The sequence below is a fragment of the Leiobunum rupestre genome, chromosome 1 (genome assembly GCF_980474605.1).
Source record: "Leiobunum rupestre chromosome 1, qqLeiRupe1.1.hap1, whole genome shotgun sequence".
Classification (NCBI taxonomy): Eukaryota; Metazoa; Arthropoda; class Arachnida; order Opiliones; family Sclerosomatidae; genus Leiobunum; species Leiobunum rupestre.
This window is the reverse complement of record NC_143384.1, coordinates 91549135-91567159: the sequence shown is the minus strand read 5'-3', so window position 1 is coordinate 91567159 and position 18025 is coordinate 91549135. Positions and strand designations below refer to the sequence as shown.

The window sequence follows — 18025 nt, the reverse complement described above, 5'->3', positions numbered from 1 at the left end:
TTCTTCGCTTCCCACATGATAGCTCCGCTTGAGAGTTTGATTACGTAGCCGGTGTATGAACGTCGATCGTTTATACATCCACCCCAATCAGCATCGACGAATCCTTGTAGATTTTCGTCACTTTTTCGGAAGACAAGGCCGTGATGAGTAGTTCCCCTCAGGTAACGCAGGATACGTTTTCCGGACTTCCAGTGTTCTTCATTGTAGTTCGTGTTGTACTGGCTCAGATTGCTGACGGCGTATGAAAGGTCCGGCCGGGGAGAAACTGACAGGGACATTGTAAATGGTTGTCGAGCTGCTTGTACCATTGCCTTCTAGACTGTTTCAGGCCATACAAGGATTTCTTGATACGACAAACTTTACTGGAACCTTTTAAATCGGAGAGCCATTTTCGTGACGTTTTGACAACTTCGACGTTTTCTTCATTCGCCGCGATAATTGCACGGAGAACTTCCTCGAGACCCACTGGGACGTCCATGTAAATTTCCTCTTTGACCTCGCCGTTAAGGTAAGCGGTTACTACGTCCATTTGGTGAACCATTAAATTAAGCTCCACAGCTAGTGCCATCAGTAGTCGAATTGAGCTGGACTGGACGACTGGGGCGAACGTTTCTTGATAATCCAGCCCAGGCTGTTGCGCAAACCCCTTGGCGACTAGACGGGCCTTACGTCGCTCGATTTGACCATTTCCATCGTACTTCGTTCGGAAGACGAGACGACTCCCGATAGTCTTGCGATTTTCTGGTTTTGTGGTTATTTCCCAAGTCTTGGACTTTATCTGAGATATGAATTCGCTTTTGATCGCTTTTTCCCAATCAACAGCGTCTTCTGAAGACATCGCCTCTTCTACGTTCGTCGGGTCTGGAATACCAATCAGGTTTACCGCTTCATTTCGAGGATCATCTTGGACTTCCTTTTGTAGAGGAACCATGTTATAGATCTTTTTAGGTCTTCCAGGTCCTTGCGTACGTTGCAACTTAGGTCTTCCAGGTCCTCTCTTCGTTTCTGGGGGCTTCGTTTCCGGTTCGGATTCTGGTTCCGCAGTTTGTTTGCTATCTGGTTCGACTGCTAGATTGGCTGTTCATTCAAGTGGTGGACTCAATTGCACTTGAATGAAATCGCTCTTTGTTGAGTCGTCGTCTCGAATTTCTGGTACCATACCATATTTAGCGTAGATTTCTGGACTTATGAAATCTTCGTATTCATCAATGCGATCGAATTTTTCGAGAAACTTGGCGCTCCGACTTCATATGATTTTATTTTCGTTCGGCAACCAGAAACGATAAGCTTTTGATTCTGGGATCCAATTTTCCTTTCGCCCAATTTTCGTCCAGGATGAACGCTTTTACGCCAAACGTTCGTAGATGGGTCAAGCTTGGTTTCCGTCCCATCCATCTTGTACAAAGGAGTTCGCCATTGATACTTCGCGACGGACATCGGTTTCTGATCTGCGCATCTGTGGCGATCGCTTCGCTCCAGAATGATGGAGGCAACTTGGATTGAATTAACATGCAGCGGGCCATCTCTACCAGAGTTCGGTTTTTACGTTCGGAAATTCCGTTCTGTTGACGCGTTTGCGGAACTGTGAGTCTTCTGGCGATGCCATTTTCTTTCAGGAATCAGTCCCGTTGTCGGACTGCAGTACCTTTATTCTTCGCTCCGTCTGAAGCTCTACCCTTCTTTTGAATTCCAGGAAGGAATTGAAGACTTCATTTTTATGTTTCAGAAAGAATACTTCGTTCCATCTTGATTTATCGTCCGTGAAAGTGACGAAAAACCTCGCTCCAAATTCGGAAGAGACTCGCATCGGACCACAAAGGTCGGTGTGAATGATCTCCAGTAGTTCGGTTGTCCGGTTCCCCTCTGCTTTCGGAAATGGTGCTCGATATTGTTTGCCAAGAATGCATATCTCGCATGTTGCCAGGTCTTCGTCTTTCTTCAACTTCAGACCGTAAGCCATGTCCTTCCGGAATATGTCTTTCAGACTCTTTTCGTTTACGTGACCCATTCTGAAGTGCCAATCCTCCAACGTAGATCTCGGATTAATCTCTACTTGTACAATGTTGACAACTTCCGAATCATTCCTCAGGAAGTACAAGTCTCCTACGCGATCAGGGATGGCGACTGTTGTTCCGTCATTTTTCAGGATGATTGCGCTTGACTTTTTGAAAAGGACTTCGAGGCCTTTGTCCGTGGTTTTGGCGATGGACATCAAGTTGGTTCGTAGGTCAGGAACGAGAAGCGTCTTTTCCAAACTAAGGATTCTCCCCGTCTTGCCATTCGTCGCTCGGATTTTGACTGATCCGACGCCTCGGATTTTAGTCAAGTCGTTGTTTGCCAGGTTTAACGATTTTTCAATTCCCTCGATGCTCTGGCATTATCCTTCGCTCGACGTCATATGCGAGGCTGCTCCGCTTTCCAAGCACCAACCATCCCGCTCGATTTGGTCGGTTTAGAGGGCGAATTCTTCTGGATTTTCTTCACTTTTGAATATTACGTTGGGCTTTTTCTTCGGCGTTACCAGCTTTGCCTTGTGAATTCGTCCTGCAATCGATGGCTTTGTGGCCTGGCTTCCCGCAACGATGACAATTATACTTGAAGCTGGATTTATCTGCTTGCTAAGAATTTCCTTTCGAGGAGTCACCGTTTAATTTCATGGGTTTTATGCGCCAGTTCTTTTTGACAGCTACCATGGCGTTCTGGGTGGTGTCTTTCTCTTTAGACTTTCTTGCATCGGCTTCTTCGATGATTTTTATTTTCAGAGCTTCCGGATCTGATAGATTATCTCGAGACTCAATTGCGCATCTGAAATTTCCAAAGCTGTCGGGCAGACTGTAGAGGAGCATGATCGCTAAGAGGTCTTTATTGATGTCAAGGTTCATCTCCTCCAACTTGTCTACTGTGTCAAAAACTCCTGCACGTGTTCATGGACATCCTCGCTTTCTTTCATCTTGTTCAGCGTCAGTCTTTTAAGTAGAGTTGCCATCCGAGCAGGGCCTCGTGATTCACATATAGACTCCAGCTTCAACCAGACGTCTCGGAAGGTGACACAATTTTTAATCTGCTTTAATTCAGATGGACTTATTGCGAGAATTAAATCTGACTTTGCTCTTCTGTCCTGGCGTTCCCAATCTGCGACGTCCTGCACGTTTCCGTTCGTGCCTGTGACAAGGACTGGTTTTGCTATTGTTCCGTCCACGTAGCTCCACACGTCGTTCTTGATTAATAGCGCTTCGACTTGCAATTTCCAGGTATCAATGTTGTCTTTGGTGAGCGTTTCGATCCTTGCGTGGTGACTCATTGCCATTTCCGAGTACTACCCAGGAACCTTGAATTCTTCTTTCAGGATCTTCTTAAGGCGTACTTCTTTAAAAGGCAGCTAAAACCCTGTACAAAATTTCAGCTATACTTATCTAACATTCTACGCGCAGTAGGAGCGTGCTGGGTCCATAACCTGTTGGTAAGTGGATGGAAGGCAAACAAATATAAAATGAAACGAGTTTATTCGAGTCAAGTCGACAAATGGAGGTAATCAATACACTGTATATCGAGTATATATACAATAGATTAAAGAAGGGTATTCAATGTTAAAAAAGCCGAAAAAACCATATGCTAGAAAAGCTTACAAAAAGGGCTAAAACCACGACCTTTATATTTCAGTTTCCAACAATTATAAAACCAATTAAAAACATTTTGGTAATTATTTCGCGCAGTCTTAACGAAAATGGTTTCGTTCACGTTCAACATAAAATCCGATCTTGTTACAATAATAATAAAAGGCTTTTATTGGATAACTCTTTCAGACTGGTCTGATTTACTAAAACTTCCATATTATCTGAACATTACGTTCGTGGTTGTGTCTTCACGCGTCGTTACTTCACCTCATATCTTATTTTCCCTGGTAACCCCAATCTCTAGCTATTAGACTCGGGTGGGAGCTACTCAGTGGCGAACTATAGACTTTGCCAGTTATTTGTTGGAACTTTCATTTCGCCCTCACCGAACTGCCCAACGTCCCTAATGCCCTTCATTTAAAAGTGAATTTGTCGCTGATTTAAATGGGATTTGTTATTGCAAAGAGTCAATAAATATTCATTCATTCATTCATTCCTTCTAAGATAAATTAACGCATATGTTCTTGTATTACACTTTTACGAAATCACTTTGCCACCAATTATTAAGTTAGCGTAGTAATTAATATTTAAATTTATCAGTATTTTGAAATAGCTTGTATTCTTCGTCGGACTCGTTTTGGAATTTTTGTCACTTTTTATTTATTTTCACATTTTATGACAAAAAACAATCGATGATTTTATACAAAAAATTGGTTTGTCAGTTTTAAGGCTGTGGACTGTGTACATGAGCTATCGGTTCTGTGGTAGAGCGCTCGACTGCCAAGTCGAATGGTCTGGGTTCGAAACCTGGGTGGCGCATTTGTTTTTAATCAATAGAGAAACGCTAAATTAGAATTTCTTCGATGCAATAATTTCCATTTCAATTCTATTTCAATTAAACCAAAATTTCGTACTCTATTAAATACGCTTCCGATAAAGCTGAAGGTCTAATTTTCTTTAAGGCGTAACAAGTGTCGGTGGTTCTGTGGTAGAACGTCCGCCTGTCAAGCAGGAGGTCTCGGGTTCAAATCCCGCGCCATGCGATCGCAAATTGATACTAAGACGAATACCGTGTACAACTAGTGGAAACCCTGCCATTGGACGTTCAGAGGTAGCATTACACTCAGCACTCAGTCCGTCCCAAAGTCATTAAGAAGAAGTTGGAGAGAAAACGCCCATATAAACACCACAGACTCAACATGCACAACCATTAGAACACAAACACAACAAATTCAACACTCACAACCTACGCATAAACATTACAAAAACGTAAAACACCAAACCGTCACGACGGTGAGCGAAGAACATCATCCAAACCAAACCGGAAATGAATACGTTAACGCTCACCGTCACACGGTGGTTTTGCCAACCCTTCGAGAAACTGCGAACGCAGAGATCTCGAGAAACTTCGTACGCAGTGATTACACTTTGCACCGAAAATGCGAACGCGTTCGCAGGCCTGACCCACAGACCAACAGACCCACAGAGAGACACGGTGGTTGTATAACCCCACCTAGGGGACGTTGTCCCCTCGGAGAGGTAAAAATTCCCTGATACAGCCTGTATATAAGGCGATAACAAAGAAACTCTCAGTTGTCGTGTTTCCCTTGACAAAACAGCAAAATCGGTTAAGAGTTTCCAATGAAATTCTCGAAAATGTGTCGTCTTAATTAGCCACTTTTTAATTTTAAGATTTTCTCTACCGTTTAGATAAAACCAGTGAAATGTTATACATTTTATCGACCGCTTCATAGCACGGATCTCTATGTAAATATGGGCACTTACAACAAATTAAACGTGAAAATGTAATAAAGAAAATTATTGAAAAAAATGTTGTTTTTCATTTTTATTTTCAGGACGCCAAAAATTTCCAAATACAAGGTCTCCATTTTCAGGGACAATTTTCATGGTCTAAATCGCCCGGTTTGTAGTTGGTATTTTTTACTACAAGATTTAAAAATATTTTCGAGTTATACCATTTGAAGGTCGAGATGACCGGTCCAAAGAAAACGTTGGTATTGTAGTGTCTTACGATATATTAATAAATGAAACTACTTGATTTGGTTAGCTTAAGAAATTTATTCCATTCCGTTCCAATATTAGGCCCGAACTGTCTTTTTAATTCCTTTAATTTCAAAAGCGTAGCGCGAGCCACGTAACAAATCCCGCGTGTTTTCTTTATTTTAAATTTAAAAGGCTGAAGATATTAATTTTTTTTTTAGATAACCGTCATACAATTTATCTCTAATCGTGTAGCATCTTCGAGAAGTGTTCTAATTGATGTGTTGTTATTTATGATAGCGTTTCCTCAAATTATGACCATGGGAGGGGCGAGTTTGTAACTCGTTACTATCGGTTTCTGCAACGACGTGTCTCTGTACTGGTAGGTGTTGTCGAGTTTGACTTGATGCCGCGGTAGGATTCGTTCGGGGTGGCGCATTTCGATCAGAAACGTCGTCAAATTTGTTGGCGTAGATGTCTTCAGGTTTTGTTGTATACGCGTGGTTATTTTTGAGCGGTTTCAGCATGGCAACGTTGCGATTTAGAATCGCTCCAGTCTGGCTTTGTATGGTGACGTGTGATCCTCGAACTTTTAATACTTTCCAGGGGTTTGGATCGAAAAACGGATCAAACTTTCTATATTTTTGGACAGAACAAGGTCTCCCTCGGCGATGCTGTGGTGGTTGGCTCTATGAATTTTATCGGCATGGACTTTCATGCTCTCCTTCTTTTCGGTGTCATTTTGTCGTATGATGTCGTCCAGTTATGGTGGTGGAATGATAGTTGGAAGTTTTGTTCTAATTTTCCGGTTGAAAAATAGCTGTGCCGGTGATGTTCCGATCGTTGGATCAGTGGTGGCACGATAATTCATGAGGTACGTTGGGAGTACGGATTTCCACGAAAGTCGATCCAGGAGTGCCGTTCGAATAGTTTTCGCGACTAGAGGCATTTGTCTCTCTATGAGTCCGTTGGCCTGCGGCCATCTCGGCGTAATTTTGTGGTGTTTGAACCCATATTCTATCGCGAAATGGGCGAACTCGGTACTTTGAAACGGGGCTCCATTATCAATTTCACTTTACTTGGAACGCCGAAAAGAGAGAAAATGTTTTTGAGAGCTGATATATTCGGAGAAGCAGCTGTAGAGTTGACGACGCAAGTAACTGGGTACCGACTATATTCGTCGGCAACCACTAGGATGTACTCTCCCGAGGGAGTTGGTCCAAAATGATCAATAGCCACTGAATGCCAAGGGTGATTGGTAAAACGGTCATTGCCAACGGTTCGTAAGGTGTATTTGGAGTAGTTGCTTGACATGAAGGCATGAGTCGATGGTACTTTTAACCTTCTTACCAACTTTTGGGAACCAGATTTTATCCCGTAGAGTTTGCTTAGTCCGTACGATTCCTGGATGCCCTTCATGGGCAATCGCGATGGCTTTATCCACGAGGTTTGAAGGTAATACTACTTTATTCCCTTTAAAAAGTAGGCCGTTATCTTCGGACAGTTCGTTTTGAACTCTCTTAAAAATTTCGCAATTAGATTTCAGTTTATCAGTCGGTTTGAATTTGTCCCAATATGAAGGGTTTTGAAGAGCCGTAAACACGTGCGGGATCAATTCGTCGATCTCCGTTTCGTGTTTAACTTCTGATAGTGTCAAAGCGCCCAATGGCGATACACAAGCGATATACGCTTCCGAGTAGGGCAAAGAAGTTAAACTTGGATGGCGCGACATAAAGTCGGCTGGGTTAGATTTTCCGGGTTGATGTCTAACAGTGAACTCGTATTTCTGTAATCGAAGAATCCAGCGCTGAATTCTTTCCGTCGCCGTAGACCTGGGGTTGTTAAAAATGTTGAGAAGAGGCTTGTGGTCAGTTAAAACTTCAAATGTCGCGCCCGCCAGGTACATGTCAAAGTGTTCGCCACCAAACAGGATAGCCAACGCTTCTCGTTCAATTTGGGAATAGCGTGATTCCGGTGAAGAGATGGATTTGCTGGCGAATGCTACCAGGTATTCTCGGCTGACTTCATCGTATTGAGTTAGTATCGCGCCCAAACATACTGGGCTGGCATCAACAATAACCACTGTGCGGCGTGACGTATCAAAATAGTTGAGATTCATGGCGTATTTCAAACTTTGCTTTATGTTTAGCATAGACGTTTGCTGCGATCTATCCCAAATCCATTCAACATTTTTTTTTGTTAGATGTCGTAAAGGTTCAGTAATTGTGGAGAAATTTGGTATGAAGCTTGCGCAGTATGTCGCCAAGCCCAGAAAACTGCGGAGCTCTTGAACATTTTTTGGAGCGGGTAGCTGATTTAGTGCCTCGATTTTTTGCGGGTCTGGTTTTACGCCGTCGCTAGTGAAAACATGTCCAAAAAATGAGATGGAGCATTTTCCAAATTCACATTTTTCAGAATTTAGTGTTCATTTGTGGGATTCCAAACGGTTTAGTACAGCGGTGAGTTTGGCATTGTGGTCTGCTTCGTCCTTTCCTGCTATGAGGATATCATCGCTGGTATTAATGGTGTTTCCAATTCCTGCAATGACTCCCTCAATGGTTTTTTGAAACAACTCAGCTGCGGAGTTAATTCCAAAGTTTAACCTTTTATAACGAAAAAGACAGAAGTGCGTAGAAAATGTTGTAATGTATCGCGAGTTCCAACTGGTGATATCCCTTGTTCAAATCAAGCCGTGAGAAAACTTTCATACCATCCTTTTTGTGAAGGATATCATCGATGGTAGGTGAAGTATAACGTTCCCTTTTGATCGCTTTGTTCGGCTCTCTCATGTCGACGCAAATTCTGATTTCTTTGGGTAGGTTAGGTTTAGGGACAATTACGAGTGGTGACATCCAAATTGTTGGGCCCGTGGCGGGCTCGATGATGTCATTGTCTTGAAGATGCTCAATTTCACGTTTAACCTGATCGCGATAGTGGAACGGTATCCGGCGATGAGGCATGATAACTGGTGGGACATTTTTGTCAATAAAAAGTCGTACTTTGACGTTGTGAAGCTTTCCTATTCCGGTAAAGAGATCGGGATGTTTTGAAATTACTTCCTCGGTCGTTAATAGCGTCTGAGCTAACGCGTTGAGAGTTTGAGATTCTGGAAGGATATTTAACAATTGTAGCGCTAGTCGTCCAAGTATTGGGTAGGCTTTCCGTCTAGGGTGTAATACGTGAAACGTTACTGCAGCTTGCTTATTTCCCATTGCAACAGTTGTTACGAACTGGCCAATGAATGGTAGTGGTTCTGTCGCGGCGTTACTGTTGAACTCTGGAGAGTAGGGCGAGGTACTATCTTGGAGTAAGATTCATGATCAAGAACACTACTACAGGCGCCCGTATCCAAAAGTACAGATATGACTCTACCAGATATTATTATATTTTTGGTATGTTGTGGAGGCATGTTCATCGACTTTGGTTTTGTAGTGTGTTGGGTTATCACGCCAATGATGTAGGAGTCATTGTCACGTTCATCAAGGTGGTCCGAACTATGAATTGTGGTTGCGGTGATAGTGCTAACGTTCTTGTTGCCAAGTTCCGTGCGTTTAGAGTTGCAATTACTTTCGAAATGACCCAGACGGCCGCACCATCCACAGGTGGATTTTATAGCAGAGGCAGCTGAAACGTCCACGAGGATGCGGAAACGGACCGCCACAATTATAGCAAGTCAACGAAGTGATCTTATCCGTTGGGCAGGTGCTCGAGGTGGGAAGGTCAGAGTGTTGTGGACCTCGTATAGCCAGTGGCTGCGTCAACTGGGGTTTCGCCAGCTGTGGTTGTGCTAGCTGTGGCTGCGCCCACTGTGGTTGCGGTATGTAACAATTTGGAAGAGATCCCGTAAATTGGAAAGCACGGTAATTTTGTTGCAGCGGGTCCAAGACAGGATAATGTGGAGCGAAACATCCATAAGGGAACGGGAAGTTGTGAACCGGTGACGGTATGGTTCCTAGTGGAAATTGCGGGTGATTGATTAATCGAGTCGCTTGCGGATGTTCAGAAAGGTGGTCTTGAGACCGATCTTGGGTCGAGATTGGAATTTTTTTAGATTGGGCAACATTTGAATTATTTGTATTGGAGTTTGTTGTCGAGAAACGTACTTGTGAGCGCCACCAGTTGTCGACTTCTGTAAGCTTGAGATCTCTTCTTGTATGACTTTCAAATTGTTCTCCATACTCAAATCTTCGTCAAGAGCAAAAACAATTGCTGGAAGGGGTTTTTTTGATTCCATAATTGCTGCTTGTTTCTCGGCCAGTTCGTAGGATTTGGCGAGAGTGAGTAGGTCGTTTAAGGTGAGCGTAGGATATATCATAGCTTTGCGGCGTAGAGCTTGTGAAGTGCAAGTACGTATAATATGTCGAAAAATTTCAAGGTTTACATCAGTAAAACCGCAGCATACCGACAAAGTTCGTAAACGTGTATGATACTCTTCAATCGTTTCTGTATCATGCTGTGATGCTTGTTGGAACTTGTGAATTTCAAAAACAGTGGTAGTGCGAGGAAGAAAATAGTTATTGAAAGCTTGTAGCGCAACAGTGTACACATCTTGTTGAGCGGCTGGAGCGGGTACGACGAGAGTTTCATAGATGTCTTGTACCTCGTCCCCGGCGTAGAAAAGTAGTAGTGATTGTTTCCTGGTGGCGTCTGTGATACCAAGAGCCGAGATAAGAGTTTCGAAACGTTAAGTCCATTTAGTCCATCTTGGAGCGAGAGATTCACGGGACTCCCGTACTGAGAATGGGGGGAAACTTGGGAGACTAGCCATTGTTGAAAAGGAAGGCTGCAGAATTCGATATCTCCGTCGCCAAAATGTAGTGTCTTAAGATGTTGAAGATAAGAAACGATATCGGATTTTTCCATTTCGTTTTTACCTCTCCGAGGGGACAAAGTCCCCTAGGAGGGGTTATACAACGACCGTGTCTGTCTGTGGGTGGGTCTGTGGGTAGGTCTGTGGGTGGGTCTGTCTGTCTGTCAGGCCTGCGAACGCGTTCGCATTTTCGGTGCAAAGTGTAATCACTGCGTACGCAGTTTCTCGAGATCTCTGCGTTCGCAGTTGCTAGTAATTAGGGAACAAAGTCGAAAAACCGTGTTTGCAAAACCACCGTGGGCCGGTGAGCGTTAACGGATTAATTTGCAGTCGGGGTTGGTTTGGTGGTTTTTTTTCGTCAACGCTCGCCGTCACGACAGGTTTAATTCAGTAGTTTGGATATTTCGCTATTGTAATGTTTATGTGTAGGGTGGTAATGTTGTGTTATTGTTATGACGTTTGTGGGTGTTGAGTTTGTGGTGTGTATGTACGGGTGGTAACTCTCCAACTCTTTCTTATTGACTTTTGGGACGGACCGAGTGCTGAGTGTAATGCTACCTCTCTACATCCAATGGCAGGGTTTCCACCAATTGTTCACGGTATTCGTCTTAGTATCAATTTGCGATCGCATCGGGCGGGTTTCGAACCCGAGACCGCCTGTTTGACAGGCGGACGTTCTACCACAGAACCACCGACACTTATTACGTTTCATTGAAAATTAGACCTTCAGCTTTATCAAAAGCGTATTTAATGGAGCATGAAATTTTGGTTTAATTGAAATAGAGCAAAATTTCGTGAAAGATTTAAATTATTGCATCGAAGAAATTCTAATTTAGCGATTTCTCATTTGATTAAAAACAAATGCGTCACCCAGGTTTCAAACCCGGGCCGTTCAGTTAGGCAGTCGAGCGCTCTACCACAGAACCAACGATAACTTCAAGCTATACTGCAAATAAGACACTCATTGTAAGCATAATAGTTAACAAAGTCTTGAATTTTTTTACGAATGAAATTGTGAAGGCCTAATGTGGTTTTTTTACGAAAAAATTATAAAGACTTAATCTTGTTTAATATAATAAGTTGCTTTATTTCAATTTGATACTTTTGTTTAGTGTTTTTTTAATGAATGGAGTTAAAGATTTTTTTCTTCTATTATTTGACGTTTTATTTTTGCGGTTGTATATTTGTTTTATCTTTTATTCTTTTAAAATTATTTACTTCTTCCGCAAAATGGTTCATTTTTTGGAGGAACCTTTTTACTTATTTTTTGTGTATTAATGTTTTGAGAACCTTTACGTTTGGGAAAGGATAATTTTTGACGGAACCTTCAAAGTGTATACGTCGCATTTTCAAAAAATTTAATGGTCAAATCTTGTTTTAGCGCAGTCAGCAGATAAGATAAAGGGTAGAACCCGTTAGTTTTTTGTAATTTATTTAGTTTTTTCAGTCGTATATTCTTATCTATTAGGTTTAGCGTATTGGTTTTCAAGCTCAATAATTCATTTATTAACAACATATCGAGTTGGTCTGGTTTTCAACTCGGTCGTAATTGATTTTAAACGTTTTCTCGGCTGATTAAGATGTTTAATGCAGTTCATCAATTGGGTTCGTTTGTGTTTATTTATAAAGAACCCTAACTATTCCCTCTACGGTCATTTATTGATATACGTTTAGTCAAGTGGCTTTCTGTGCTTTGTGAATGGTAAGTTTTTCGCTTCTTGTTAATAAGTTTTTTGGTGGTGTGGATATTTGGATATCTACGATTCCTAATGCAGTCATTGATATCCTGGGTGTGCGAGTCATTATATGATATTGGAAGTTGGACGGTTTTGGTCTTTTTCATGCGGTATGTGTCCCAACGTCAACAGGATGGTTCCGACAGTCTAAGAGTCGTCCACTACCAGATATCTACGGTATCTTGATTGGGCGAACGTTGAAATAAAATGAGCGTTAACTATGCGGCAAGTATTTCGTAAGCGACAAAAATACAAATACCCTCTGTAGATATTTTTTTCATCAAAATTGGCTTCGTATTATATTTAGCTGCTAAACTTGTACCGTAAATAGGGTTAAAGTCAATTGTGCGTTGTTTTAGTACGTCTAACTCACTGTTGTAACTACTTAATTTATAATATTCTGAATAAATTAATCTCGGTTGTTTCGTCTCAATTATTTTAATTCAAATTAAAATTTTATACCGGGCGGGATTGAACCGGGATTACGTTATTAGTAAATAACTCTGAATTGGGGAGATATAACTTTGAGGGTCATCTCGAGAAATTAATACCGCTATTTGTATTTTAATTTTGATTGTGTTGAGCTTTTGGGCGGTATTGTTGGCTTTAATTAACATTTTTTCGTGTGAAGTGGTTTAAAGAAGGTTTTCTGTGTTGTTATATCGTAAGCGATAAAAATACAAATACCCTCTGTAGATATTTCTTTTATTAAAGTTTGCTTCGTATTACATTTAACTGATAAAAATTTCCTGTAAATAGGGTTAAATTCAATTGTGCGTTGTTCTAGTTCGTCTAACTCACTGTTGTAACTACTTAATTTATAATATTCTGAATAAATTAATCTCGGTTGTTTCGTCTCAATTATTTTACTTCAAATTAAAATTTTATACCGGGCGGGATTGAACCGGGATTACGTTATTAGTAAATAACTCTGAATTGGGGAGATATAACTTTGAGGGTCATCTCGAGAAATTAATACCACTAGGGACAATGCTTCCGAGGAGCGGTATATTTTGACTTGCCAACTTGTTAAAGTCTACATTTTCTACTTATGAAATTTTAAAGGTCAAATCTTGTTTGTTGTGTTTTTTAACTGATCGAGATTACGTTCTTTTTTGTCTAATCTTTGGTATTGTTGGTTTTTTCTGTCTTATATTTGTATCTATTTTTTTTAAGTTTATTTCCTTTTTCCCACAAAATCGTCCAATCTTAGAGGAACCTTTAAGAGTGTAAGTCATGCCCAAAAGCTTATCCGGTTTCATTATAATAACGTGAAAAATCGTATTTGTGAATGGTAAGGTGTTGCGCTTCTTGATATTATATTTTCTATTGCTTGATTTCTAAGTATTTGAACTAATTTATTGCTTGACTGCGTTATAATATTTTTCTATGAATTATTTTGATTCTGAAGTCTGATTGCTTGACTGCGTTATAATATATTTCTATGAGTTTTGTTTCTGAAGTCTGATTGATTGGGTTGTTATTGTGTATTTTTCTATTCTTAATTTTTATTTTTTGATACTCTAATATTTTAAACTAGATATAGTATAACGTTACTTCTGCGTATTTCGAATGTGCGTGACGTGGAGGGTATTTGCACGTTTTATTAGGATCAGTTTTTTTAATTTTAAATATCTTTCGTTTTTTTGGATTTTATTTCGTTTTTTCAGTCGTATATTAATATCGAGTTGTATACATCGTGCGCTTACACTTACCCCTGTAGCACATGAAGTCGTTTTAGGGTCGGGGTACGGTCGAAAAGTCGCTTTATAGTCGACGACCAAATGCCGATCTAAAAACGTCCGAACGTTTTTCGACACTAAAACCGTAAATCCTTTTTTGTGACTATTTATGGTCGGTATGCCGACCATTATCTGACTTAAAATAGACCTTACATTTAATTATTAGCTCTGTAGCACAAAGAGTCGATTTAAGGTCGCGCTTTGCCAATTAATCGCTCCAAACTGTGAAACTTTGGCGATTTAATCAAACAAATTGAAATATTTTTAAAATAACTTCCTTTCTGTATTATATTTTTTCGAAAAAGATTAAATATTCAATCTGAGAATGTTTCCTTATTAAAAATATCTCAGCTCAAATAGGTTATATTCGTATAGCTAAATATGTTTCGCTAAAATATTATTACTGAAGACTAAGCCTCAAGAAACTCTAGAACTCTGCACTCTAGGTTCAAGAGCTTCCCGATTAACGGAAATAAACTCATTGTTTCACTCTCGTTCATGGGACTTGACCAACTACATACATGTATATAGCTATTTATAAAGCTTTATTTACGTTTTTATTTGGTCATTTTCAGTCACTTAAAATATCAAAAATTAAGTCGTTTCGACGTAATTATACGCGAGGGGTAAGACACTGCGAACTCAGTGTACACTGGCGTACTTTTGACAGTGCTAAATGGAACTCGCGAACTCTTGAAAATATGTACCTTTAACAGTGCTAAATGCAAGAACTCTGTGTACAGATTATCTGAGACTGTCTTACCCCTCGATTATACGGTACAATCTAAGTCGGGATGACGTCGTTTCGGAGTCGGTTCTTAGGTCTATTAAAAGGCGGTAAAGAGTCGACGTTTTGTAGGCGGCCGACGGTCGGCCGACCCTTTTACCCCTAGGACATTTCGATCCTAAATCCAAAGGTCGGCCGACCGTCGGCCGACTTTAGTGTTTAGTACCTTTTGCCGACGTCGGCCCGACTCTAATTTGCTACAGGGGTATGTTGGTCTGGTTTTTAACTGGGTCGTCATTACTTCGTAATTTATTTTAAACGTTTTCTCGACCGATTAAACTGTTTAATTTGAAATAAAATGAGCGTTAAAGATGTGGCAAGTATTTCGTAAGCGAGAAAAATACAAATACCCTCTGTAGATATTTCTTTCATTAAAATTGGCTTCGTATTATATTTAACTGATAAACTTGTACCGTAAATAGGGTTAAATTCAATTGTGCATTGTTTTAGTACGTCTAACTCACTGTTGTAACTACTTAATTTATAATATTCTGAATAAATTATACTCGGTTGTTTCGTCTCAATTATTTAAATTATAATTAAAATTTTATACCGGGCGGGATTGAACCGGGATTACGTTTTTAGTAAATAACTCGGAATTGCGGAGATATATCTTTAAAAGTCATCTCGAAAAATTAATACCGCTAGGGACAATTCTTCCGAGGAGAGGTATATTTTGGCTTGCCAACTTGTTTTTTAACAGGTTAAAATGTTAAATGTAAATAAGATATTCTTTTTAATTATTGCTAATCTTGTTTACTATTTTTTAACCTAATATATATATATCCGCTCAACAGCGTTTATTGTGTCACTTATATTATGTCATACCATCTTGTACGGTATTCTTCAATAATATGTTTTAATTAATAAACGTTTATTATTTTAAATTAATATATTATGACTTATTATTAGTTTCGTCAGTTTAGTGTAGTGCAGGCTTTGCTATTAACATTGGTGTTTAGAAACTCCAGTAGGTTATGGGCCAAGCACGCTCCCACTGCGCCACAGCAACACTGATGAACAAGTCTACTGCTTGCTGAATCCGGTATCCTGGTCCCAGTTACCATCACAGTAATCCGTATCCTGGTCAACAGTTCCCGAAAGCCACCATGGAAAGCCTACTTCGCCAAGACGTTGAAAAGCTGTCTGGTCCGGAGAACTGGAGTCCTGAGTTGGAAACGACAAATAGTCGACATCCTCACCGTACGAGACGTTTACGAGATATTGACTGGTGAATGGCTTGAACCCGCGGGGCCGTTATTATCAGCAACAGCAGAAGAGAAGTCGGAATACACCTTAAACAAGAAAAAATACCGAGTGGCCTTCAGTACAGTCCGGGGTATCATCTGGTCAGCCTTGTCCAAGAAGGTCCAAAACATGTTTACCAATTGCGAGACACCAAAGGAGATGTGCGACAAGCTACTTGAAATTTTCGAGCACAAGTCGTTCAACCGTCTTCGTAAGCTTCTGGCGCAACTTATGCGAACTACGAAGTCACCAGACGTCGTCATGGCCACTCACATTGCCCAGATGTGTTCTCTCTGGACAGATATCTTGTCAACGGCACAGACAGAGAAGAACGTAACATTCGACGACTGCATCCTGATTTCCTGCATCTTCGAGTCTCTACCTCAGGATGAGTATCGAGATTTCGGTATACTCTGGGACACGCTGCCAACCGAAAAACAGACAGTCGCAGAGTTGGAACGTTTATTGATTGGCCGTGCAACTCGAGAAGGTGACTCTTTTAGAGATTCATCTGGTCTGATGGCGAAACGCAATGCCGGAGGTTATCGCGGTCACTCATCAAACGAGACGAAAGGCATGAGACGTAAGCCAAAATGCACCAATTGCCGAAAGTTTGGTCACATAGCAGAAGACTGTCGAGGAAAAAGGAAATCTCTAGAAGGACGAGCGTTGACGAAAGTAATCGCACTAGCATTGGGGGTCTGATCGCTGCAAACGGTCTCGTTGCTTCCTCATCGTCTGAAGCAGCATGGTACTTTGACTCGGGTGCTACACAGCATATCACGAACGACGCCACAAAGTTCCTTAACTTCCGCAAGTTCACTACTCCAGCGACTCTTCAGATTGGAAACAAGACGCAGATGACAGCGGATGGTGAAGGAGACATAAGGATTCAGTTCCGGATCGGAAAGAAACCCTATCAAGAGGTTGTCCACAATGTCTGGCACATCCGTGACTTAGCCTGTAATGTTTTATCGCTAAAAAGCGCAAGGAAGAGAAACAAGAATCTGGAGTTCAAGGTCACAGCAAATTCTTGCGGTCTCTATGAAGTTGTCGGAGGCAAAAGGAACCTTTGTGTACCTGGCAAGGTCGAGAGTCTGTATCGTCTGGATATCATGCTCCGCTCACATAGCAGCAGATCCGAGAAATGACCGGAAAGCCGATCTCCAAGTCTGGCATGAACGCATGGGTCATCAGGATAAACGGCATGTAGCAGCGACGTTACGGAGACTCGGATACGAAGTTCTAAATCAGACGTCTGACAAGCTCTGTGAAGGGTGCATCTACGGCAAGATGACTAGGCACAGTTTCGGCACTCGTTTGGAGAAGGCTACGAAACCAGGTGAAAGGATCCATTCAGATCTCTGGGGACTATCACCGACACCGTCCATGAAGGGGAAGAAATACTACCTCCTATTCAAAGACGAGTATTCCAGCGTTCGGGCCGTATTTTTCTTAACGAAGGAATCCGAAGTTGTCAACTGTTTCAAAGAAGTCCTTGCCTTTTGCCGAACCCGCAATCACAAAGTACAAGAGCTGGTCACGGACAATGGGACTGAATATGTCAATGAAGAGTTCCGACAATGGACGTCTCAAGAAGGGTTACATCACCGTAAGTCCATGCCATACACGCCCGAACAGAACGGGGTCGCTGAACGAGAAAATCGTACGATCATGGAGTCTGTAAGGGCCATGTTGCATTCCAGATCGGACTTACCACCGAAACTCTGGGCTGAAGCGGTGAACACGGCCGTCTATATCCTGAACCGAACAGCACCTACATGCATTGCTGGGAAGACGCCGTTCGAATTGTGGACAGGGAAGACAAACCCATCGATCCAGCATCTACGTGTCTTTGGCTCTGAGTGCTTTGTCCACATACCAAAAGAGAAGCGAAAGAAGCTGTCTCGGAAGGCGTATAAAGGTTTCCTGGTTGGCTATGAAGACATACAGACGGATATCGAGTTTATGTTCTAGAGCTGGACGATGTACTAAGATCTCGAGATGTCAAATTTTATCCCGAGACGTGCGTTCCTGATTCCTGGGGAGTCCTACAGCCAGGGCGAGCAATTGACCGACGATTTCGT

General features: G+C 41.5%; 1 protein-coding gene across 1 annotated transcript; it reads left to right on the top strand.

Annotated features, from left to right (window-relative positions):
• The first annotated feature begins 15799 nt into the window (after positions 1–15799).
• LOC149968921 (uncharacterized) lies at positions 15800–17089 on the top strand. Its single transcript, XM_090169401.1, has 3 exons — positions 15800–15893; positions 15958–16616; positions 16715–17089. Exons 1-3 carry the CDS (start codon positions 15800–15802, stop codon positions 17087–17089), a joined length of 1128 nt encoding a protein of 375 aa, XP_090025527.1.
• Positions 17090–18025: the final 936 nt, after the last annotated feature.